At 50.9% G+C, this 24,721-nt stretch overlaps 1 protein-coding gene and 1 long non-coding RNA gene across 2 annotated transcripts in view; one reads left to right on the plus strand and one right to left on the minus strand.

Moving 5' to 3' along the window:
* TPO (thyroid peroxidase) overlaps nucleotides 1–24,693 on the minus strand; it is a 53,947-nt gene extending 29,254 nt beyond the window's left edge. The window contains exons 1-4 of the mRNA XM_057497559.1: nucleotides 23,943–24,693; nucleotides 18,491–18,755; nucleotides 14,994–15,145; nucleotides 12,918–13,050 (exon numbers count right to left, since the gene is read on the minus strand). Of these exons, the coding sequence (XP_057353542.1) occupies nucleotides 12,918–13,050; nucleotides 14,994–15,145; nucleotides 18,491–18,755; nucleotides 23,943–24,033 (641 nt within the window). The 5' untranslated portion in view covers nucleotides 24,034–24,693. The remainder of the gene's footprint in view (nucleotides 1–12,917; nucleotides 13,051–14,993; nucleotides 15,146–18,490; nucleotides 18,756–23,942) is intronic.
* LOC130682645 (uncharacterized) lies at nucleotides 816–8,694 on the plus strand. The gene is made up of 2 exons (XR_008995964.1): nucleotides 816–1,253; nucleotides 6,296–8,694. It is a non-coding gene; the product is annotated as an uncharacterized LOC130682645 (long non-coding RNA).
* Nucleotides 24,694–24,721: the final 28 nt, after the last annotated feature.

Consider the following 24,721-nt stretch of genomic DNA (forward strand, 5'->3'; position numbering starts at 1 on the left):
TGCAACCTCAGATGGGTGCCCACTTAACTTCCCCAAAGCTCTGAAATCTTACGGACTCTGTGCTTTGTGTCCATGTATGTTCTGCAAGGTGTCACATAAAGGAGCCAGTATCAGGATAACCTAGAAGAAACAGACAATTGTCTAGAAAAATCAAACCTTCCAAGAGTGACTCAGGAACAAATGGAAAATATGAACAGACCAATTACCAGCAATGAAATTGAATCGATAATCAAAAAACTACCTAAGAACAAAACTGCTGGACCAGATAGCTTCATTGCTGAATTTTACCAAACATTTAGAGAAGACCTAATATCCACCCTCCTTAAATTTTCCAAAAAGTTGAAAAGGAGGGAATACTTCTAACCTCATTCTCTGAGGCCAGCATCACTCTGATACCAAAACCAGGCAAAGACACCACAAAAAAAGAAAATTACAGACCAATATCCCTGATGAACATAGATGCAAAAATACTCAACAAAATATTGGCAAACCAAATTTAAAAATACATCAAAAAGATCATCATGATCAAGTAGGATTTATGCCAGGGATGCAAGGATGGTACAACATTCAAAAATCCATCAACATCATCCCCCACATCAACACAAAGGAGGAGGAAAATCACAAGATCATCTCAATAGATGCTAAAAAACATTTGAAAAAAATTCAACGTTCATCATGATAAAAACTCTCAACAAAATGGGCAAGTACCTCAACATAATAAAGGCCATATATGACAAACCCACAACAAACAAACTTAATAGCAAAAGGCTGAAAGTTTTTCCTTTAAGATCAGGAACAAGACAAGGATGCCCACTGTTGGCAGCCGCACCCAGAGGGTGGTGCTCAACGTGGGGCAACTGGAAAGTCCCATACTTCCCAGTTGCAAAATACCCTACGTCACAAAACCACATGCTAATCACTCCTTAGCATAAGAACCAATCAGATCTACTAAAAATTGCCATGCTAATGAAGCACGTATAGCAGCACCAATCAGCACAGAGCATGAGAGCTATATAAGCTGGCCCCTTCGTTTAGTCTGGGTCCTGCCCGACACATTTGTTTCACAAAGAGCTGAAGATTAAAGCTTTCTGCAGAAGAATCCTGCTGTTGTTGCGTGCTGTTCTTGCCGGCGAGGACGGGGCGCGCGACAAGTGGTGCCGAAACCCGGGAACCAGAACATCACCGGCACAGGGAGGACCCTTCAGACATCTGGAGAGGATTCAGAACTGCAGGATTGAAGAAAACCCGGAGTGGTAAGTTCCGAGAGATGCGCTTTTAAGGGTAGGGGCTGATGGTTCTCGGTAGATAAAGAGACACTATGGGAAACGCGCCGTCATTAGTCACAGCGCTGCAGACAGCGCTCAAAGAGCGAAATTTGAAGGTCTCCAGCAAAGTCTTAGGATCTTTTGTGAAGGAGGTAGACCGCGTCGCTCCCTGGTTTATCTGTTCAGGGTCCCTCTCCATCCCGAGTTGGGACAAGTTAGGGAAAGATCTTGATAGAGAAGAAGAAGAGGGACACTTGAGAGGAGGCACTAGACCACTATGGAAACTGATTAGAGCTTGCCTACAAGATGAAAAATGTGAAAAGGTGATAAAGGCAGGACAGAGAGCTTTGACAGAGATCCAAGAAAGCATGTCAGAAACGGAACAGGAGACAGAGCTAGCTCACGGCCGAAAGAGGACCGCTAAAATGAAAGTTAAAAAACCCCAGAGTGAGGGGGAAAGTCCGCCCAGGGCAAAAGTGAAAGAGCCCCGAGGAGCAGGTGACGACCGCCTCGGAGAAAGTAGCGTTTCTTCAACTGGGAAGAGTTGAGAGAGCTTCAACTCTCCGACAGGGAGCCAGAGGAGGAGCTCATATCCTCGGAAGAGGGGGGAGAGACCAGGACCGTGAAATGCGGAAGTGAGAGAACTAGCAAGACTGAAAGGCAGACCAAAGAGAAAATGAAAGCAGGGTGCTCTCCGTCGCCCACTGCTCCGCCACCTTATGTGAGCGGTACACATACTTTCTGTCACCCAGATACCATACAAGCAATTAAGCAAATGTTCCCTGTGTTTGAGGACAACGGGGTACGCTCCCACCAGCCCCTGAGTCATAAACAAGTTAAAGATTTAGCAGAATCCGTTCGAGCTTACGGAGTCAGTGCTAACTACACCTTAGCGCAGATTGAAAGGTTGACAGAGACAGCTATGACACCTACAGATTGGCAGTATGTGACTAAAGCATGCCTTACTAGCATGGGACAATATATAGAGTGGAAAGCATTGTGGCATGATATCAGCATGACCCAGGCACGTGCAAACGCTGCCGAAGGGCAACCCGCGTGGTCATATGATATGTTGACAGGCCAGGGACAGTGGGTGGCCAACCAGACCGCCTTCCCCGCACAAGTGTACGCACAAATAAACGCTAACAAAGGGGAAGTGTCAGGCAATTTGACAAAGATTATCCAAGGGCCAAGCGAGCCATTTTCAGATTTCGTCGCTCGCATGATGGAGGCCGCGGGTAGAGTATTTGGGGACCAAGAGCAAGCTATGCCCCTGGTGGAGCAATTAGTATTCGAGCAGTGTACCAAAGAATGCAGGCAAGCGATTACACCCTGGAAACAGAAGGGGATGCATGCTTGGCTAAAAGCCTGCAGAGAAATAGGGGGACCACTCACCAATGCGGGCCTAGCCGCGGCTATATTACAAAGCCACAAACAAGCCAGAATTACTAATAAAAATATTAAGTGTTTTCAATGTGGGAAATTAGGACATATAAAGAGAGAATGTAGAAGCCCAACTTTAGAGCACACAACCCAAAAGACCCCTGGATTATGCCCTAAGTGCAAAAAAGGCAGACATTGGGCCAATGAATGCCGATCTGTTAAAGACATAGAAGGGAAACCCTTAGAGCTGCCAAAAAACGCCCAGAGGGGCCCCCGCCGTCAGGGCCCGCAAATATATGGGGCAACCAGCACACAAGTGTCATTCGGGAGCAACAAAGCCCCCCAAGGAGAGCCACTCCAGGTTCCGCGGGATTGGACATCCGTGCCACCACCAGAATAGTGTTAACTCCGCAGATGGGAGTTCAACCTATTCCCTCAGACTTCAAAGGCCCTTTACCACCAAACACAGTTGGATTACTCTTGGGGCGCTCTTCTGCCGCCTTAAAAGGCCTTGTAGTCCACCCCGGAGTTATTGACCAAGACTATGAGGGACAAGTGAAAATTATGTGTTCAGCCCCCAGAGGTATCTACCCCATATCCCCAGGAGACCGCATAGCCCAGCTTTTAGTGTTACCTAGTCTCCACGCCAATTACCCTTCCATCGCAGCGGAGAGAGGAGGAAAGGGCTTCGGCTCCTCCAACTACAATTCCGCTTTCATAGCATTAGACTTAGCAGACAGACCAAAATTGACCCTCAAAATAGAAGAAAAGAGTTTTGAAGGAATCCTAGACACTGGAGCAGATAAAAGTATTATCTCTGCAACCTGGTGGCCCTCCAAATGGCCTGTAACACAGTCCTCACACTCTTTACAAGGTTTAGGATATGAGTCTAGTCCTACCATTAGTGCCAAACCATTGAAATGGCAAGCGCCTGAAGGGCAAGAAGGTACAGTTACCCCTTATGTGCTCCCACTGCCAGTCAATTTGTGGGGGAGAGATGTTATGCAAGGTCTGGGCCTTAAACTCATTAATGAATGCTCCACCCCTGCCCTAGGCATGATGATGGATATGGGATACATCCCTGGTAAAGGGCTAGGGAAACACCAACAGGGACGCACAGAGCCTATCCTACCCAAAGTAAAAAATGACCGTCGCGGCTTGGGTTTTTCATAGGGGCCATTGAAGACGCCATGTCCATACCTTGGCTTACAGAGGAGGCCATATGGGTTCCTCAGTGGCCCCTATCCTCTGAGAAATTAGAAGCAGCTCACCATTTAGTACAAGAACAGCTCCAATTAGGACATTTAGAACCCTCTGTATCTCCATGGAATACGCCCATATTTATAATCAGAAAAAAGTCAGGATCATGGAGATTGCTTCATGACTTGAGAGCAGTAAATGCTCAAATGAGGCTATTTGGACCTGTCCAGCGAGGACTGCCACTTCTCTCTGCTCTACCCAAAGAATGGAAAGTAATCAAAATAGACATCAAAGATTGTTTCTTCTCCATACTCCTAAACACCAAAGATAGAGAAAGGTTTGCTTTCACCCTGCCAGCTATTAATCATGAGCAACCAGACGCCAGATTTCAGTGGAAAGTCCTCCCTCAAGGGATGGCAAATAGCCCCACCATATGTCAACTGTATGTTCAGCAAGCGCTAGCACCAATTCGCGAAAACTACCCTAAACTAAAATTTATTCACTATATGGATGATATCCTTCTCTGCTCCCCACAATCAGCAGAGGTAGAGGAGGCCTATGTAAAGCTCACTAAATCCCTAGAATCATGGGGACTGAATATAGCCAGTAAGAAGGTCCAAAAATCTAGTATTAGCAAATTCCTAGGAACCACTATTTCCACAGATGTTATTTACCCCCAAAAGCTTGAGATAAGACATGATCAGCTGCGAACTTTGAATGATTTCCAGAAACTCCTAGGGGACATTAATTGGTTGCGGCCATTTTTAAAGATACCTACCACTGAATTGAAACCGCTATTTAAAATCCTAGAAGGGGACTCACAACTAACATCTCCGCGCTCCCTTACACCTGAGGCAGTGCAGGCCATCCACAAGGTAGAACAGGCCTTAATGACAGCACAATTGAATAGGATACAATTAAATGAACCCTTTGAGTTATGCATCCTTCCTACTCCGGGACTGCCAACTGCAGTCTTGTGGCAACGAGGGCCACTGATCTGGATCCATCCCCAAGCCTCTCAGGCTAGAACGATAGAATACTACCCGGCCGCCATAGCCAAACTCGCTCTGAGGGGAGTAAAAAACTCATTAACACATTTTGGGAAAGCTCCAGCAACAATCATAACCCCTTACAATATGGAGCAGATACAAACATTATGTGCTATGAATGATGATTGGGCCATACTTGCTTATAGCTTCTCAGGAACCTTTGATAATCATTTCCCAAAACATCCCCTCATCAATTTTGCTAGAAATCATCCCCTAGTGTTCCCTCGGGTCACTAGCTTAACCCCGTTGCCACATGGAGAAACAGTCTACACAGACGGATCCAAGACTGGTACGGGTGCCTATGTCCATAACGGCAAAATTGTAACAAAAAATTATACGCCCAATACTCCACAAATAGTAGAATGCCACATAGTTTTAGAGGTTCTACAAACCTTCCCTGGACCCTTGAATGTTGTGTCAGATTCTTGTTATGTGGTTAATGCAGTTAATTCTCTAGAAGTAGCCGGGCTAATCAACGCATCGAGTTCAGTAGCCTCTCTGTTCAAGCAGATTCAATCAGAGTTACTCCACAGGCGATCACCTTTGTATCTAACCCACATCAGAGCACATTCAAGCCTTCCCGGGCCTATGGCCCGAGGCAATAATCTGGCAGACCTCGCTACTAGAAGCATAGCTTTCCCCTTGCTAGATTCCGTCACTGCAGCTTCCCAATTCCACTCACAATTTCATGTCACCGCTGAAACACTGCGTAAACGGTTCTCTATAACCAGAGCCGAAGCTAGGAACATTGTACTAAGTTGTCAACACTGCTGTAGTTTTCTTCCTACCCCTCATGTCGGGATTAATCCTCGTGGGATTAAACCCCTACAAGTATGGCAGATGGATGTAACGCATGTTTCTTCTTTTGGCAGGCTAAGATATGTGCATGTGTCTGTAGATACTTGTACAGGTGTCATTTTCGCCTCCCCGTTATCTGGGGAGAAAGTTTCCCATGTCATCCAGCACTGTCTTGAGGCTTGGAGCGCATGGGGGTTACCCCAAATTCTCAAAACAGACAATGGTCCAGCCTATACCTCTACCAAATTTGCTCAATTTTGTCATCACATGGGGATAAAACATATCACTGGTCTTCCCTACAACCCACAAGGTCAAGGGATTGTGGAGCGTGCGAACCGCACTCTCAAATCCTATTTAATTAAACAAAAAGGGGGAATTGGGGATATACCCCACACACCAAAAACTGCAATAGCCCTAGCACTTTTCACTATAAATTTTTTGAACCTGGATACTCGAGGCCATACAGCAGCAGACCGCCACAATCAGTGGCCAAAAGACCCACAGGAACTAGTGAAATGGAAGGATGTATTATCTAACCAATGGAAAGGCCCGGATCCAATTATAATAAGATCCAGGGGAGCTGTATGTGTTTTCCCCCAGGGTGAAGAAAACCCCTTCTGGATCCCAGAGCGCCTGACAAGGAAGGTCCTGGACAAAGGAGATGACCTCTCTGTGCCTACTGATCCTGCTCTCGTCGCTGGGAACCCCGATTCAGGGAGTACTGAGATGGGGAATATTGTCTGCCTTTCCTAAGCCCATGCCTGTCCGCTTCAATGCAGTGATTTTTCCACGTTTTTTTACTTCCAACTCTAGCATAAATCTGCCATACCTGGCAAAAGACACCATGACAGCTCCTTTGGGAGAAAACCGATCCTTTGTAACCGACGGATCATTATGTTTCACCACTAAGAATCTAACCAACTGTATCTCCCTAAAGCAGAGAAAATATGGCTGGTTCAGTGATCCGATAACGGGGATCGTGCTTGGGGGGCCCGAGAACCTAACGATCCCCCAGAATGTTCTCTGGATCAATGGAACATTTGTAGACCCTCCCGGAGGCCTTAACTCAACCACCAGCCTCCGTCAACCCAAATATGCTCCCCACTGTTTAGGTGATTATGAGGGAGAACCATGGCCCTGGACAGACTGCCAGTCAGCTACAGTGACTTGGGCAGACACACACCAGAAGTTCACTATCTCCCCAGATATGACCGAAGGTAGAAGTTGGGGAACAGCAATGATAAAAGATAGCAATTACTCCCAGCCTATGAACAGGAATCCTTTTCACAAATGGATGCTGTGTGGCATTAATGGCTCTTGTACAGACCTGTCCCCACTATCCGCCCTTTTGGGTGGAGGGAAAGGTGTCAGCTACAACATGACCTATCAGTGCTATACTGATGTGAAATCCTCAAGCCCTACCACTCGTTTCTGTTCCCCGGTCAATTCTACGCAGGGAGCCCCCAGGCTCCCCTTCCCACCAGCTCCAGTATGCCTTTCCCCCCCATTCCTGTTTATCTTGTCCAATGATGGTTTTAACTCCTGTTCCAATACCTCCTGTTTTCTGTCTCAGTGCTGGGATGCGCTTAACTTTACCAATGCCTTAATAGCCCGTATTCCTCGTTGGGTCCCCGTCCCAGTAGACGCACCTAATACCATGACACTGTTTCGAGAGAAACGCGACTTCGGTGCTACAGCCGCTATAGTGCTTCTAATCTCCATAACCGCAGTTGCAGCCACCGCAGCTGGCATAGCTTTAGACACCTCTATCAAAACAGCTACAGAACTCAATAACCTTGCAGAATCAGTATCCTCTGCCCTTGACCATCAGTCCACGCTTGATGGCAAGCTGAAAGGAGGAATAATGGTCCTCAATCAGCGAGTAGATCTAGTGGAAGAGCAACTAGATGTGCTCTGGCAGTTAGCCCAATTGGGATGTGAGCGAAAATTTCGTGCTCTCTGCATTACTAGCATACAATATAAAAACTTTACGCGAGCAGCTAATCTGTCACGAAGCCTGTCCCAGTATCTTTCAGGAAACTGGTCCCAAGACTTTGATGGAGCATTGGAAGAGCTACGGCGAGAAATAATCCACATCAACTCCACCCGGCTAGATATCTCCGTAGCAGAAGGACTCTCTTCCTGGTTCCACAGAGCTCTCTCCCACGTTAAAGAGTGGGCGGGCATGGCTGGGATGAGTGTATTCATGCTTGGAGGTCTCATGCTCCTACTCTGGTTGTTATGCAGGCTCCGTGCCCGACATAGGCAAGATAACGTAATCCTTGCTCAAGCCTTAATGGCGGTAGATATTGGCGCCTCTCCCCAAGTATGGCTCAACATGCTCAATAAAGAAGCTCAGCTTTAGCTTGAGGTAGCCCTTGCACCCTGAGCCCTTGTGGCATTGCACCAGGCCCGGGTACCTTATCGCTTACCTGCAGCTTTCCCTAAGAAACTCGCGGTGCAAGAGGGTCAAAGAAAAGGTCCAAGACCCTTTGTACCAGGCGGTCCCAACGTCTGCTAGAGGATGCGAGGCAAAGCACTGCAAGAGGTTTTGGACCCCTCTGAGAGACACGCCTGACTGCATAGGGGTAGATGCCCAGAGACCCCTCTCCAAAAAGGGGGCATCAAGAAATGTTTGCTGGAGGTCAGGCCTCTATCTCCGCCTCAGCTGACAAGTTCCGTCCTGAGTTTCTATTAAACAAAAAAGGGGGAGATGTTGGCAGCCGCACCCAGAGGGTGGCGCTCAACGTGGGGCAACTGGAAAGTCCCATACTTCCCAGTTGCAAAATACCCTACGTCACAAAACCACATGCTAATCACTCCTTAGCATAAGAACCAATCAGATCTACTAAAAATTGCCATGCTAATGAAGCACGTATAGCAGCACCAATCAGCACAGAGCATGAGAGCTATATAAGCTGGCCCCTTCGTTTAGTCTGGGTCCTGCCCGACACATTTGTTTCACAAAGAGCTGAAGATTAAAGCTTTCTGCAGAAGAATCCTGCTGTTGTTGCGTGCTGTTCTTGCTGGCGAGGACGGGGCGCGCGACAGCCCACTCTCCTCACTTTTATTCAACATAGTACTGGAGGTCCTATCCATGGCAATCAGACAACACAAAGAAATAAATGGTATCCACATTGGTAAGGAAGAAGTTAAACTGTCACTGTTAGCAGATGACATGATATTGTACATAAAAAACCCTAAAGAATCCACCCCAAAACTACTAGAATTAATAACTGACTTCAGCAAAGCTGCAGGATACAAAATTAATACACAGGAATCTGTTGCATTCCTATATACTTATGATGAACTAACAGAAAGAGAAATCAGGAAAACAATTCCATCTACAATTGCGTCAAAAAGAATAAAATACCTAGAAATAAACCTAACCAAGGAGGTGAAAGACCTATATCCTGAAAACTACAAGACACTCATGAGAGAAATTAAAGAAAACATCAATAAATGGAAATCTATCCCATGTTCATGGATAGGAAGAAATAATATTGTCAAAATGGCCATCCTGCCTAAAGCAATCTACAGATTCAATGCGATCCCTATCAAAATACCAGCAGCATTTTTCAATGAACTAGAATAAATACTTCTAAAATTCATATGGAACCACAAAAGACATCGAATAGCCAAAGCAATCCTGAGAAGGAAGGATAAAGCTGGGGGGATTATGCTCCCCAACTTCAAGCTCTACTACAAAGCCACAGTAATCAAGGCAATTTGGTACTGGCACAAGAACAGACCCATAGACCAATGGAACAGAATAGAGAGCCCAGATATAAACCCACAAGTATATGGTCAACTAGTATATCATAAAGGAACCATGGATATACAATGGGGAAATGACAGCCTCTTCAACAACTGGTGTTGGCAAAACTGGACAGCTACATGTAAGAGAATGAAACTAGATTATTGCCTAACTCCATACACAAAAGTAAACCTGAAATGGATCAAAGACCTGAATGTAACTCATGAAACCAAAAAATTCATAGAAGAAAACATAGGTAAAAATCTCTTGAATATAAACATGAGCAACTTTTTCCTGAACAATCCCCAAGGCAAGGAAAACAAAAGCAAAAATGAACAAATGGGACTACATAAACTAAAAAGCTTCTGTACAGTAAAGGACACCATCAGTAGAACAAAAAGGCATCCTACAGTATGGGAGAATATATTCATAAACGACCTATCAGTAAGAGGTTAGCATCCAAAATATATAAAGAGTTCACTTGCCTCAACATCCAAAATGCAAATAACCTGATTAAAAAATGGGTGGGGGATCTGGATGGACACCTTTTCAAAGAAGAATTTCAGATGGCCAATAGGCGCATGAAAAGATGCTCCACATCATGAATTATCAGGGAAACGCAAACTAAAACCACAATGAGATATCACCTCACACCATTTAAGATGGCCGACATCCAAAAGACAGGGAACAGCAAATGCTGGCAAGGATGTGGAGAAAGGGGAATACTCCTACACTGCTGGTGGGAATGTAAATTAGTTCAACCATTGTGGAAAGTAATATTGCGGTTCCTCAAAAAACTAGAAATACTGTTTGACCCAGTAATTCCACTCCTAGGAATTACCTAGGAAGAAAACAATATCCCTGATTCAGAAAGACATATGCACCCCTATGTTTATCACAGCACTATTTATAGTAGCCAAGATATGGAAGCAACCTAAGTGTCCATCAGTAGGTGAATAGATAAAGAAGATGTGGTACATATACACAGTGGAATATTATTCAGCCATAAGAAGAAAACAAATCCTACCATTTGCAACAACATGGATGGAGCTAGAGGGTATTATGCTCAGTGAAATAAGCCAGGCGGAGAAAGAAAGTACCAAATGATTTCCCTCATTTGTGGAGTATAACAATGAAGCAAAACTGAAGGATCAAAACAGCAGCAGACCCAGAGACTCCAAGAAGGGACTAGTGGTTACCAAAGGAGAGGGTGGGTGGGGAGGGAGGGAGAAGGGGATAAAAGAGCATAATGATTAGCACACACAAACTTCATATTTAGGAAGCCAACACTTTTTTACAGGGACAAATGCAGCAAGCAGGCACACACTCTGACAAAGACACGGGCTCATGGGAGGGCCTGAGCGCCAGTGTAGGTCGAGGCCTAAGGAACAACCGGGGTGCAATGCTGGCTTCCTCAAAGCAGAGCCTGTAGCACTGGTCATAAAATACACAGAAGTCCAAATGAGGTTGTAAAGTCCTTTGGCCCTCTGTCATCAAATACTGCTAAGTGATATATCTCAGGCAACTAGGAAAACCTCAAAGGGAAAGCCCACTTTCGAAGCTGCATCCTACATGTGTCTCTCATCTGTCACACCTGTGCAATAAAAGAGTAGAAAAGAGTGAGGTTTTTAGATTTATAGAATTGTAAGAGTTCAATTCCAAATAACATTTGGCTTAAAGGTGTAGCCATAGCCAACACCCAGGCATTACTTAGGCGTATAATGTTGCAGAGTAGCCATCACAGGTAAAAACCAACATAATAAAAAGACAGCAGAAAACCTCACCATGCATCCAAGTTAGAGTCTAGAAGAAAGACAATGACCTTGAAATAAACCCAAAAGAAAGAAAAAGCATGGCTACATTTCAGGAAAAACTAGGAGGCACAAAATGGTGGCAACAATCAATGAGTCCAAGATTTAGTTTTCCAAACCTTGTGAAGAATTTTGATCACTGGTGAATCTCAAACAGAAACCCTAGCTTTCCACGATGACAAGCATTCCCATCATAATCAAAATACAAGACGCCTTTGAACCCGGCAGAAATGCAGAGCCGAGTACCTTCCCTCATTTGACCCCAGGTATGAAAACAAGGGTAGGTGTGCGGCAGGTACCACACCACACCTCTGGAGCTTATAGGGACTTCAGGCCCCGGGAGCAGACCAGTAGTGTGTGCACCTGGGGAGGAGCCACGGAGGGGCGTGTCCACAGGGCACACAGCCACCTGGACACAACAGACCCAGGGGTGGGGGGCTGAAGGGGTCGCACCTGTGGGTCACAAGGGCTCCCGGATGCCAGAGTCACCAGCAGAGCTTTGGAAAGGTGCTGGTCACTGGGAGGGGGCACCAGGTAGGCAGGAGATGGCCAGAGAGTGGCCATGGGGCTGGGGGCTGATGGAGAAAGAGGGTGGACCATGGGGGTGGGAGGCAGCAAAGACAGGCCACCAACAGCTGGGGTGGGTGCCCTGAGGCCCTCCCCAGGGAGGCAGAGCTGGAGGCCAGGAGCTCCAGGGGAGGGACGGGGCTCAGGGGGCAGGTGGGCCTTGGCAGAGCACAGAAGGGAACGTACCATTCAGGATCCCCCGCCTGCCCTGTGCCAGCTGGTTCACACCATCAGCTCCTCGAAACCTGCCCAGACCTCAGGCTACAGCAGACACCCGGCCATGTCCTGCTGTGCCCAGGCGCTCTCCCTCCGCCCGCGGGCACCACCTCCACTGGTGGCTCACTGTGCTGTTCCTTCTGTGTTTTGTGTTAGTCCACGACTGGAGTGACCCTACAGTCTGTTCTTCAACTTGGAACGTTTTTTGTAATAAGAAGGAAGGTGCTGCCAGTATCTAAGCTGGACCCCCACAGACTGAACCTCCTGCCTCCCAGATGTGTTAGCACCTTGACATGCAATCCATATTCCCCAGCAGCTCATGTCTGCGTGGAGGTGTTCAAAGCCTCCCAGCCCTGCCAGGGCACCTGACAACCTCCCCCTGGTGGTTTCCCTGGGCCTTCCTCCCAGCCCCGGCGGCTATGTTCATGCCCCAGGCGGCCCACCTGCAGTTTGTGAGCCTGACCTGCCCTCCGTGGCCTGGAGGGACCCGTGCCCCCGGACTGCCATCCTTCCTGGAGTGAAGCCTTCCCAGAACGCCGCCCCAGGGCTCCAGCCCGGCCCCTTCCAGCACGGCTCTGCGGCGCTTTCCTCACAGCCCCTGTCATCACCTTCGATTGCTCATCTCCACCTCTGTCCCCACCCCTTGCCTGAGAAGTGCCGACCACGAGGAGGCCGTGTGGCAGGCGGAACCGGGCAGCCCCAGGTGGCCATGGGCGAGCGTCTGTGCCCCGGTGGGGGCGCCGTGACATGAAGGAGGGGAATGGGGAGCCCAGAGGCAGAAGCACGCCCTGCTGGTCACTGTCCTTCCCGGTGGCATCTGATCGAGTCTGAATCCAACCCACACGAGAAGAGAAGGAAACCAAGACAGTACCTGTTGTTGCAAGCCCCCGTGATCAGCCTGTGTTTGTTCGCCAGGCAAGTGTCTGGGCATTTTGGGGGCAGCCTGTGCGGCAGGCATCCGGACATACTTGCCACTGAGTTCAGTAGGTCTTCTGATAAAACATCTGAGGGAAAAATATCGGAGTGTAAACACTCTGCTCGTGATAACAAATCTACCGATAAGGCGAATCTCCTCGTGTTGTCTCAGGTGTGGCTCCAGCATCTGAGCCACACGTTGGCCACCCCATTAAATCACTTGTTCTCTCATGATTCCCCTTCAGCTCCCTTATTCCTGGGAATGTGGGTTTTTTACATTTATCTTTGCTTTGTGATCTTTCAGAAAGTGGCTCTGGGAACGCTGAGCCGCCGAGTTCGGCCATGCCAGAGCCGTCAGCACTCTCACCCGGGGCGCCCCTGGCATCGTTTGCCCCAGAGGCTCCCTAGTGTCATCGCCCCAACGACCTGCCTCGGTCAGTCTGTGAGGTTCATGTGCCCGCTTTCTTCCTTCATACTAAGTTTAGTTTTCCTTCCTGCACAGCCTTCTAGATTAGGCCACCTGAAAACAGTCTCTTAGTTTTTGCCAGTCCTGTTCCCATTTATTCAGCAAATGAAAGCAAGGACAGCTTTCTTATCTGTCAGTAGAAGGACTCATCGGCCACTTCTCCCAGATGGTTTGCGTGATCAAAAGGGGTAACGGCATAAAACTGACCAACTAGACCCAGCGAGGCTGAGATAGACACTGAAGGAACGCATTCCGTTTGCAAGTTGGAGAGAAACAAAACCAGCCTCATCGTAATGGACGCTCACTGGGCAATCCTGAATGACTGTGTGATGGCTAAACCGCCCAGGCATCACCCATCCTCCGGCCAGCGGAGCTCAGGTGCTCCTGAAACAGGTGAGGACAGGAGGGGCCCCAGCACAAGGGTAACAGATCAGAAGAACCGAGCGCTCACAGCCACACGGGTGCATGAAACGGATGCTCAGACAGCGGGAGGGGCACCAACGCTCAGCTGTGGAGACTGCTCGGGGCTGAACTGGTAGGGAATCGTTTACTGGTAGGGAATTGTTTTCGCCTGGGCACTCGCACATTCTGAATCTCCTAGATTGGCTATGTTGACAACAGAAATAATAGAAAATGGCTTAAATTATGTTTCCTCAATCACACGTCACAGCCTGGGCCACACCCATCAGCCTGACCTCCCTAAGCACCCACATCCGAAGGCTGGCAATGGCCAGTGCACCCCTGTAGCCTGCAACACCCCTCCTGGGGAGGCTTACACGCAGACAGGGCTTGCACCAGCCGTCCTTGGAAACAAAACTATTTCAAAGGAATCTTTGGTTGCCACACAGTCCATTAAATTTAACTGTCAAGCTTAGTGTCTGAGAATTCTGGATAATCTTCATTTAGCTGAGTCTGTCTTATTCTAAAGACTGAGCAAATTAGCAGTAAACTAGTCTACAGCTAGTTAGGGGGAAGGACTCAGAGGCCAAGAAGCTCAGAACATCACACTGAAAACGTCTGGAGCAGTTAAAACAGGAGCGCCGTTTCCCGGTTCCCTGCAGCAGGGTTCCGAATGTGCCTTGTGCTGGCTGTGGACACCTTCTCGGTATCTGACGCCCTTAAGTGCTTTGATCTAATGCAACTGACCCCTTGGGTTCCCTTTCTTCTGCCGATAGCCTGAGTGCAAGACCAGGTCAGCATCCCCTCTCAGAGATGGGCACCCTGGCACCTCTCCAAGGCCTCCTGAGTCCCTGAGGCAAAGGCTGCCCAGTGGGATGCTGGGCCTGTGGTCCTTGCTCCTGGCAGGCTGCCCAGGTCTTCCCCAGGTCGGCGGGAAGGCCATGGATAAACGAGACCATTTCACATGGTACAGCCGGACACTTAGATTGCAGAGCCAGTTCTCCAAATGCAGCTTGCACAGTAGAGAAGCTGTCATTTCCCAGACTCTCAAAAATAGAACATCACCAGGCTGACCACATTTACAGAACCACCTCTCTGTCCTGTGAATGAGCAGCCACCCCTCCCTGCCATCCCCAAACGCCTGACAGCCGACACCCTGGGGCTCACCAGTCAGCAGCTGGGATCCCTTGCGTCTTGGGGAAGCTCTTGTCATTGTCTGCACGGATGCTTCCATGATCTCCGCCCGGGAGATCGCTCCGCTCGTGGGCTCAGGGAGTTTGGAATGTGATGAAGAAATTACTTCCCTTCGGTGGAGGTTTCTGCATCACAAAGAGGAGATCCAAGCTCAATTCTTTTCATGGTTGGTATTTTCATCGTTAATTACTATAAATTAGGCAGACGTTCACTGAGTGCCTACCGGGTAGCAGACACTGTGGGTGGTCAGGGATGGGGCTTCCACAGCCCTGTGGGTGGGGTGGCAGGCCTCAGCAAAGGGCCAGGATGCAAACACAGAGCACCCATCAATGCGGATGATGGAAAGAATAGCCACTGTGGCTGCCACATGCCCTTGGTGCTTCCCTGTCTGAACTCCTACAGTTCTAGCAACTGCGAAAGATAAACCTTGTCCCCCAGATTCAGTGAGGCTTCGTTTGGGTTTTGTCGGGTGAGCCGAGGCCCTGAGAGCCCGCAGCCCTGCTGAGGTCCCAGAGCCACAATGTGCCGAGGCCGACCCGGCTGGAAACCTGCTCTTCCCACTCCAACCAGAGACTCCACTCCCCGCACAGTAGAACACGGTAGCAGAGCTGTTTGAGGGGAGACTGGAAGCCACAGGTAGAGAGTGCACCTGGGAAGTCTGACATGCAGGCCTCCTCCTGGGCTGGTGGCCTGCTGGTCCCCACCACTGGCAATGCAGGGCCCAGGGAGGGACAGGACACAGGTGGCCGTGGCAGCCAGACAGCCATCCCCTGGGCACATCACTGAGGCACCAGAACCCAGCCTGGGACCCAACTCTGATCCTAAGCTTGGAACCATCCAGGTCCAGGTAGAACTGGGAGTCGGCAGGGACGCCCCCACCCCACCCCAGCGCTCGGATCTGTGGTCCACGCTGGTGCCCTGGGGAAAACGATCTGACTGTGCTTTCGGTGGCTCTGCTGGCTGTGACCAAGGGACCATTTGTACTTTGTTAACAACCATGAATCTAAGTGCTCACTGGGTGGAGCAGTGTGGCAGGTGCCTCTCTAGGCGCTCACGCACATTCCTGCCACCTCCCTTTCCTCCTCAGGGCCTCAGGAGGTGTGCCACACGAGCATGTGCGTTTCAGGTGGGAGTCGAGTCACTGAAAGCTACATAACACCAGGGTGATGGCTAGCGAGTGACGGAGGCAACACTGAGGTGTGAAGGCCATGCATGCAACATGCACATTGGAAATAAGCTAATGTGCATACATACAAATGTGCTCTGTGTGTGTCCGCATGTCGTTGCAGGGCTTCCCACACCCACTTCAGTCAGAGCTCTTCCATGTTCATGCATTGTTTCCAAGTTGCATTTTGATTGAAGAAATGGAGGCTGAAGTGGGTGTGTGCGTGTGCATGCGTGTGTGCACACACACACGTTATATTTGTGGATGCCAGCGGTCAGGCTGGCAGTGGCTGGCAGTGGGCCTGGAATCTGATAGGTAAGGTCTCACCATCACCCCATCTATCTATTAAATGGTGATTGATTGTCCTGGATCACAAGTTTGAGAGATGGAGTGAACTGACACAAGTCAGTGCCCTTAGACAGACACACACTGAGCGGGAAATGAGTCACGTTCAGTGCGGTGCTGTTTACGATATTTCCATAGGATCCGTAGACTCTGTCAGGTATTGTCTGTATCTGAAACAACTTCATACATCTTTCAACGTGGTGGATGCCATTTTTCCCTCAGGGATGGGGAGTCCTAAACCCCGACCCAATCACGGTTATTATTTACATTCTGATGAGGACGAAGCTCAGACTCCGGGGTGAGGGAGTGGTGGGTTCTGGATCTGCCCTCGGTTCTTTTGGTCGTAAATTCAGTATCTAACCACCATGCTGCTCCTAAATTACCTAATAACACGAGATTCTCAAAGGTCACTCAAGAAGGAAAAAGCACGTACCCCACACACGCAGGCTGCGTTCTGGTCCCACAACAGGCTGATGACGACTGAGGGTCTCGCCGCAGGGCGCATATCCCATGCAGCCCGAGCAGCCCTCCAGGGACACCTTTGCTGCTGGCTGCCCGCCATCCTCAGCCACCTAACAGAGGCCAGCTCGCCCAGGTCTCGGCACAGGTATGTGGCAGGTGTAAGCTGGGCTGCACGGTTCCCACCAGCCGGTTCCCGAGAGGTTTAGCTGTGGGTCAGCTACCCACCTTCGTGCCCCCCCCCGGGCAGGGGCAGCTGTGTGACCCAACCTCCAAATGTGAGTGCCGTGCCAAAAAGTGACAGGTGGGCGCTCACACAGGGGCCCAGGGGGCTCGGGTCCTGGGGCTCGGGCTCCAGTCCTCGTGGCCCGTCTGCACCCCTGTTCCTACTGCTTCCCAGAGGCGGTGCCGCCATCACTGAGGGGCAGAGACTTAGTTTAGCCACAGCACTGACCTTGGGCATGGTTATTTAGGAAAGTCTTCTTTTTCAGCTATAAAACAACTACATTTGTTGTGAGGTTAAAAATACTTCATTATTAAAATTTTTACTCAGAGCTGGTTCTTTATCAGCTACTCAGTGGTGATATTTTTTGAAGACCTGTAGCGTTCCCATCCCCAAATTAAGTGCCCTGTTCCTGTACCTGCCTCTGCAGAGGGAATGTGAACTTCCAGTCAGGCGGGGACACTTTCAACTCCTCTTGTGTCCCCAGCATCTAGCACACAGCTTTGTATGGCAGAAATGTTATTTCCTACATAAATAAATAGGTTAAGCAGGCACAAGGCATTATTTGAGAGTTACCAAAAACAAATCTTTCTGATGTAGTGAGCCCCATAGACGTGGCCCCCATAGCCGCCTTTGGGATGCCAGCGCTGATTCCCAAGGGGCCCTGCACCCTGCAGGGCCAGGCCCACTGGGAGGGTGGCGGCGTGCACCCACGCTGTGCGCCCAGTCCCAGTTCTCTGTGGATAACCGAGTACTGCCTCAGGCACACCAAACAAGCACGCCCTTGCCAAATACTGTTTTCTTTCTCCTTTTGGTCAGGTTTTCAGAAAATAAGTACAAATTAATTTACAGCCCACATGGACAGTAGGGGGTTCTTCTGGCTGGAATCGTAGAAACATGGACTGTGGCGACAGCCTCACAATGTTTTGTGCATGGAGAACTTGTATTCGTGAACTTCCAAAAAATTAAGCTTGCAAGGCCCAAACCTGATGTTTGTTTCGTTTGTTACCCCCCATGAGACCATGATGTCCTAAATACTGATGTTGGTTACATATTTAAAATTAAGCTGTTTCCTAAGTATTACAGAACAGTGGCAGACTGACCCCTGCGCTGCCGGCCCCGGGGATGGGGAGCTGCGTGTCGAGGCCGCGCTCGGTGCCCGTGTCCCGCCCGAGGGGGTCCCGCCTGCCTGCCCCGGGCCTCTGAGCTGTGCCGCTGTGCTCAGCTCTGTGTTCTGCTGGGGAAGGATCCGAGGCTCAGCACTGGCCCTTTCAGTTCCCTGCACGTGATCCTGGAAAGTGGCCCACGTGAGTTCCCCTGACGTGTATTGTGGAGACATGGGGCCAATTTTGGAGGTAACCTTGGAAATTAAAATAGGTGAGTAGGCAGAGACCCCCAAGGACGCAGCCAGTGCTGGGGGCAGGCGGTGTGTCCCCCCGCGCCCTCCCCGGGCTGTACCTTCTCCCCGCTCCGTGGGGGCCCTTGTCCGTCAGGAGCAGGCCCTGCTCCGGGGCGCTGGCCGCACGCGGCTCCTCCGTCTGTCCTGCGGGACGAGACACCACAGCCAATCACCCCTGGCCCCAGGCCCCGTCGCCCTGACCTCCCCACCAAGCGCAGCTGGGTGCGCGGTGACTGCGGCCGGGGGCGCTTAGACGGCCGAGCTGGGCGTCCGTGCGGCCTGTTTCCGTGTGTCAAGGTGGGTGCCAGCGCTCCTGGCAGACCTGCCGCGGACAGGAGGAGGCAGGGGGCCCAGCGCAGTCCTCACCTCGTGCAAGGTCAGCTCGGCCGCGCACCTCTCAGCCGCCCAAACCACCTCACGATTCTGGGTACTTCAGTCACATGAACCAATGCCCCTCACCTGTGTACCCCTCTCCTCTACTGCCTGTGAAGTCGTTCTTTTAACAAAAGGGGAAACTCACACCCATCAGCAGTTCCCAGCGGCAGGACTCCCGTTTTATTTACTTCATGCTTGAAATGTTTAAGAAATCCTACATGCTGAGCGCCCGTGCCCTCTCACAATGCAGCGTCAGTGGGCAGGGGCTGTGGGAGGCAGTCAGGTGGCAAGGTGGAGCCCCAGGGTGGTATCCGTGCCCCGATCAGAGGGACCCCAGAGCCCCCTCCAGGTGAGGACACGCGGGAAGACGCCTTCTGTGAGGGGGGAAGCGGTCCCACCGGAGGCCAGGTGGGCCAGGCATCGCCCCGCAGAGAGGGACAGGCTGCGGCCTCCAGCGCCCGCCACGTTCAGGCACACAGCCAGCCCTCCAGGCTGTTCTGCCGGTTCCTGCCTGGTGGCCTGACCCCCAACACGTCCATGCCTTACAGCAAAGTCACGGAAAGGCCCGTGGATGGTCCTGGGACCCGCGGGGAGGGTGGGCCTCCCTCCCTGGAGCTGGGGCGCCTCTGCAGGGGCCCTGAATGAGGGCCAGCTCCATGTCACGTGCTGGGGCACAGGAGCGCTGCCAGGACCCGGGGCCCCAGGGAGCTCCCAACAGGGCACCCGTGTGACCCTCACGTGACCCGTCATGCTCACCCCGCAACTGCCTCCCAGCTCAGCCCCCATTTCCGCGTCTGAAGTCGGCCAGCTGCCCCCACTCGACCCTGGAGCCGCAGCGGGCGTCCTAGGCGTGTGTGGCCGGCGGTGGTGGCAGGGGCTCTATGGGGCGACCCCGCCTTCGGCGCCCTGACACCTGATGGCTGTGGGACTGGGAAATCGCCCAGCCTGGCCCCTCCTCCCACCCGTGGTCGTGGTTGCCCAAGGCTTGTTCTGGGATGGAAGAGGTGGTGGGTGACATGCGGAGCAGGGGCCTGACATCGAGGTCCTGCAGGTCAGGGCTGTGCCCATTCCAGAAGCTCCGTGTCTCCCCCTTCTGGCACCACGGTCCTCCTCCCCCTGCTCCTCACTTTCTGCCGCCCCTTCACCCACCCTCCTCCTGTGGGGACCCCACACTGCCCACTTGGGCCCATTCTTTCCTTGCAAATATCTATCCTCACCTTGGACCCACTCCTGAAGTCCACCCCATGGCTGGCTCTCCTGTCCCCATAAAAGTCGGTGGCCCCAGAATTCATCTGGCCAAGACCCCAGAAGAAGCCGGTGGGGTTTCCTTTCCTGCCTCTCACCTGTGTACCCATCTCCTCTACTGCCTGTGAAAATCACCTGTCCTGGCCCTCACCACCATGGAGCCCGCCTGCCGTCCCTGGCCACCTTCCCCCCAGGCCTCAGTGTGCTGGCTGCAGTGACCTGTTGCTAAGACAGGCTGCTCAGGCTTGGGCCTTTCCTATAGCACCTGGCGGACCCCTGCCATGGACATGGTGCCCCCGCAGTCTGGCCATGAGCCCCCTGGGCACCCAGCACCTAGCGCCCCATGGCTGGGCACCCCACTCCTGCTCTGCGAGGTCCTGATGCCCTCCCCCCCAGCTCTTCACCTGCCAGGGAGTGTCTCACTCCTTTATTGGCATCAAGGAGTGTCAGATCGCTGTGAGCTTCTCTAGGGCCAGAGGACGCTCCACTGCCTCTGTCTCCCGAGATGCCTGGATCAGCGACAGGTTCTTCCAGGTGCAGAGCGATCGTTTGAAAATGCAGAGAGCCTAAGGAAGAGTCTAACCCGCCGCCACTGCCCTTGGAATCAGCGTATCTTATCATTGATTGATACTAGTGTCTTGTAATTTAAACATAATTGATCACTTGGCTTATTCTCCAGTCTCTTATTATGAACTATTTTATTGAATTTTTAAAGTTAATGTTACAGGCTTGCAGATTATGTTTTTCTTCAAGTTTTATGTACAAAACAGAAATTTGGTGTTGAAAAATCCACCCCATATAATTCTCGTCTGTGGCAGCCTCAGAGCTCTGCCGGGGCTGGGCAGAGGCAGCTGCTGCTTTCTGCCTTGTGCGTGAGGACGAGGCTGGCCCTCCCCGCGGCCCGCCCATCTTCTCCCTCCTGCGGTCGTTCTGCTGCGGCCCGAGCCTGCCTTGGGACGGGGGCGTCCAAGCAGCGGCCAGTTGCACCGTCACAGCCGCAGCGATGCTGAACCCAGCCCAGCCTCTTCTCTGCAGATCTGAGCCCCGGGTCTAGAGACGGACGTGTCCTCCTGCAGATGTGGCTCCTGCTCCCAAAGGGGTGCCTCCAAAAAGTTCCCCCAGGCATGTACACATCTCACGCAAGCCAGGTGGGAGCCGTTATGCAGAAAATGTTGCGTTTCAGAAAGAAGGAAGTCACCTATTTCCAAAGAGCGCTTTCTTGTAAAACAGGACACGGAGCTCTTCCTCCTCGGGAACCTCAGTACACCGGCTCCTGAGTTCGGCCCCGGACTGACTCCGAGGGCCTGGCTTTGCTCAGAGCTCCGTTCTGTGTGCTGAAGCCCAGTGAACTGGATCAAAGTTTGCCGACTCCCCGTCTTACACGAATCCCCCCCTGAGGCTGGCTTCCCGACCTCCCAGGCTGCGGGCGCCGTCTCTGCCTCTGCTGCTCTTTGCACCCTAGCCCTTGAATGGCAGCGACGTGTAGAAACGTTTGCCATGAAGACAGTCGGACACAAATCTTGACTGTGCAGACACTGAAGTGCATCCCATCCGTGTGGTGACTAGTACACTTGGTTTCCATGAGGAATGAGTCAGGGTGTTAGAGAAGGTCCTTACCTCATTTTTCTCTTAGACCCACAATGGTCGAGCATGCATTTTTTAGCAAAAATTAAATCTTTTTCACTGTCATTTTTATTACAGAATTTTCAGGTTCCCGAGGAAGCTTGATCCCTCTTGGGGTCCTGCCCTCGAGTGTTCACTGGGCCGGAAGCTCTCCTGTGCTGCCCAGGACACCGTGTGCCAGGCCTTGCGTACGACACTCGAACATTCCTGCGAGTCATTCCGGCCATGAAAGCTGCCGTGCGTGTCCAGGGCTGGGGGCTGGTCCTGAGCGCTCATCAGCCACACTCCGATGTGAGAGTCTGTGGCCTCTGGGACCAAGATCACACTTACAGCCTGGCCGAGGCCTCGGGGCCTCTGCTTCCCGAGCTGGACATGGGGTGGGCGCCCTGGGGTGAGCGGCCCCACTGTGGGGCTGAGGAGTATGGCTTGCAGGCGCCGCCTGTGCCTGGCATGGCCAGGGGGCTCTGGACAGTGAGGGAGCACCCCAGTCTGTGCGTGACCAGAGCCCACGCCCCACATCGAGTGGGGCCGTCACCTCACTTTGGCTGTGGTGGAATGTGTCTGATAAAAATGTGCTTCCAGGTAAGTTTACCAGGGAGTGACTGTTTTGTTTCAAAGCTCCTGTTGGCTTATTGTCACCTGGAATAACTAAGGAATGTAAAGCTGAAACGGCGTGAGATGAATAGTATTTTCCAAATACGTAACTTACAAGGCAAGTAAGAAGCCAGCTCCACAATATTCTAATCAGAAATAAAACAGCCTCCCAAGAGCATTTTTATCAGACACTGTGTCATGCATGGTTCTACCTTTACTGAAAGTTTAAGCAAAAACAAAAAAATCGGACCTGTCTGTGACGGGAGACAATCAAACATCACTCTGGCAAAGCTGCAGGTGCCACATTTCCTGCTGTTTTTTAAAAACACATGATTTCTAAAGTTTAAAGATAATTTTACATTCTGTTGGGTTTCTGTCATAACCCCTACATGACTTCTGTTGTTACCGCGGCTTTATAGCACAAGGGCCTCAATAAATATGACATAAAAGGGCAGATCCATTCACCAGCACTGCTGAACACCTATCACGTGCCAAGTGCCAGGACGACTGATGTCCCGTGTGGAGAAGTGGAACCACTCTTTCTTGTCCTTTAAAATGTGAATCTGTGTTTATTCTTTCTGGTTTTGGCCAAGCACACCACAGTCCATGCTCTAAGCAGAATATCTCAAAAATAAAAACTGACAGGTAATTTTCCAGTTTCCTCTATTGTACAGATGCTGAAAGGGAGGAAGCCCAGCCACAACACAGCTAGTAATGGCCGGGGACAGGCGCAGAGCTGCCCTGCTGACCTGAGAGCTGGCCTCCTGTGTCCTGGCAGCCTGACCTGGTGGCGGCTTTCCGGAGCAGGGTCTGAGAAGGACTTTGGGGCAAACTTTAATATGGTCACGAAGCCCCAGTAGTCAGTAAAATTGGAAGGCTTGGGGTTCCCGGCAGGGGGCTGGTGGGCTGAGAGGACCCAGGCTGGCCAGTCCTGCAGGGTGATGACAGGCCGAATGGGAGAACAGGTCCAGTGAGGCTGTGTAGGCGGCCGCAGGTGGCTTGGAGGGGCGGGAGCCTGCTCGTGGGGTCTGCATGTTCCCAGGTGGCAGTTGAGTGTCCACGGACACCCTCCCACAATCTCCTTAGTGATTTGGGGGCTTTTCTTCAGCAAAAAAATGCAGAATTTGGTCTGTGATTATCCCAACCCCCACATCTGTGCAGCTTTCTTCACCAGATTCAGCATAGTAGGACCAAGTCCAGAACATACATCACAGAAGTTAGAAGCTACTTCGTGAAAAGTGAATTTACAGCAAAGGAACAGGCAGCTCCTCCCAGAGAAACTTTTTCTCAAATATACAAGCAGGTAGAAAGGGAAATTTTCTATTATGTAATTATAGGAAAGTCAGTTGTTTTTCCAGAAAGAATTGTATTTTAAACCTTCTAAACTCAAGGTTTATTCTTTTCCTTGGGAAAGCATGAACACTGAAGGACTCTCAGGAGCCGCCACGCACCCAACCTTGTGAGGTGAAAGACTGAATTTCAGGTGTGACTTACCCCAGAGGAGATCTTTTTCTCTCGAGATGAAGGGGAAGAGCCCGCAGGTGCAGGCGGCCAGCAGCACCACGCACAGGACGAGCTTCCTCATGCTGGAACCTGCCAGACACGCGCAGTCAGCAGGGCCTGCGTCCGGGCAGCTTGGTGAGGGTCTCCACCAGCTGAGTCTTCGCTCACTAGGCTCTGCGTCGGGGCCGATTCTCAGAAGCCATGAAGCCCTGGACGACTCTGAATTGGCCCCAAACCAGAATACGGTCCACCGGGCTCAGCAGGCCCTTCCTCTCCCCGTCACAGGAAAACGGGTCTCTGTTACCCAGCGACTAAAGTCACCAAAATGGCTTAATGACAACCTGTTTGACTTCAAGGTGATGTCAGATAAAGTTCCTGGGGATAGAATAAATCTGTTTCCTATAATACATGTACATTGAAAAGCTGAATAATGTCAGGAATTTAGCCTCTGTAAAAGTGGTGAGTAAAATTCCTAAATGCACATGGAATTTCTCATGACGTGTTTTCCCTGCTGGTAAAATGGCCTCAGAATTGCTGGCTGGGAAGATGATGGCCCAGCCCCATCCCAGTTGTCCTGATCGAAGGCTTTCTGTAGCTGATTTGTTCTGATGGCCCCTGACTCCCGCCCTGCGCCCAGGTTGCTGCCCTGAGGTAAGGCCCACACTCCCCGTCCCGCCCAGAGATCGGCCCCTCTGGCCCCACTTTGTAGATTTCAACGATAAGTTCAGAAAATGGACAAGTCCTAAGTTTGACAGCCTGACCTGCTTTCC

Source organism: Manis pentadactyla, chromosome 2, assembly GCF_030020395.1.
Source record: "Manis pentadactyla isolate mManPen7 chromosome 2, mManPen7.hap1, whole genome shotgun sequence".
Lineage (NCBI taxonomy): Eukaryota > Metazoa > Chordata > Mammalia > Pholidota > Manidae > Manis > Manis pentadactyla.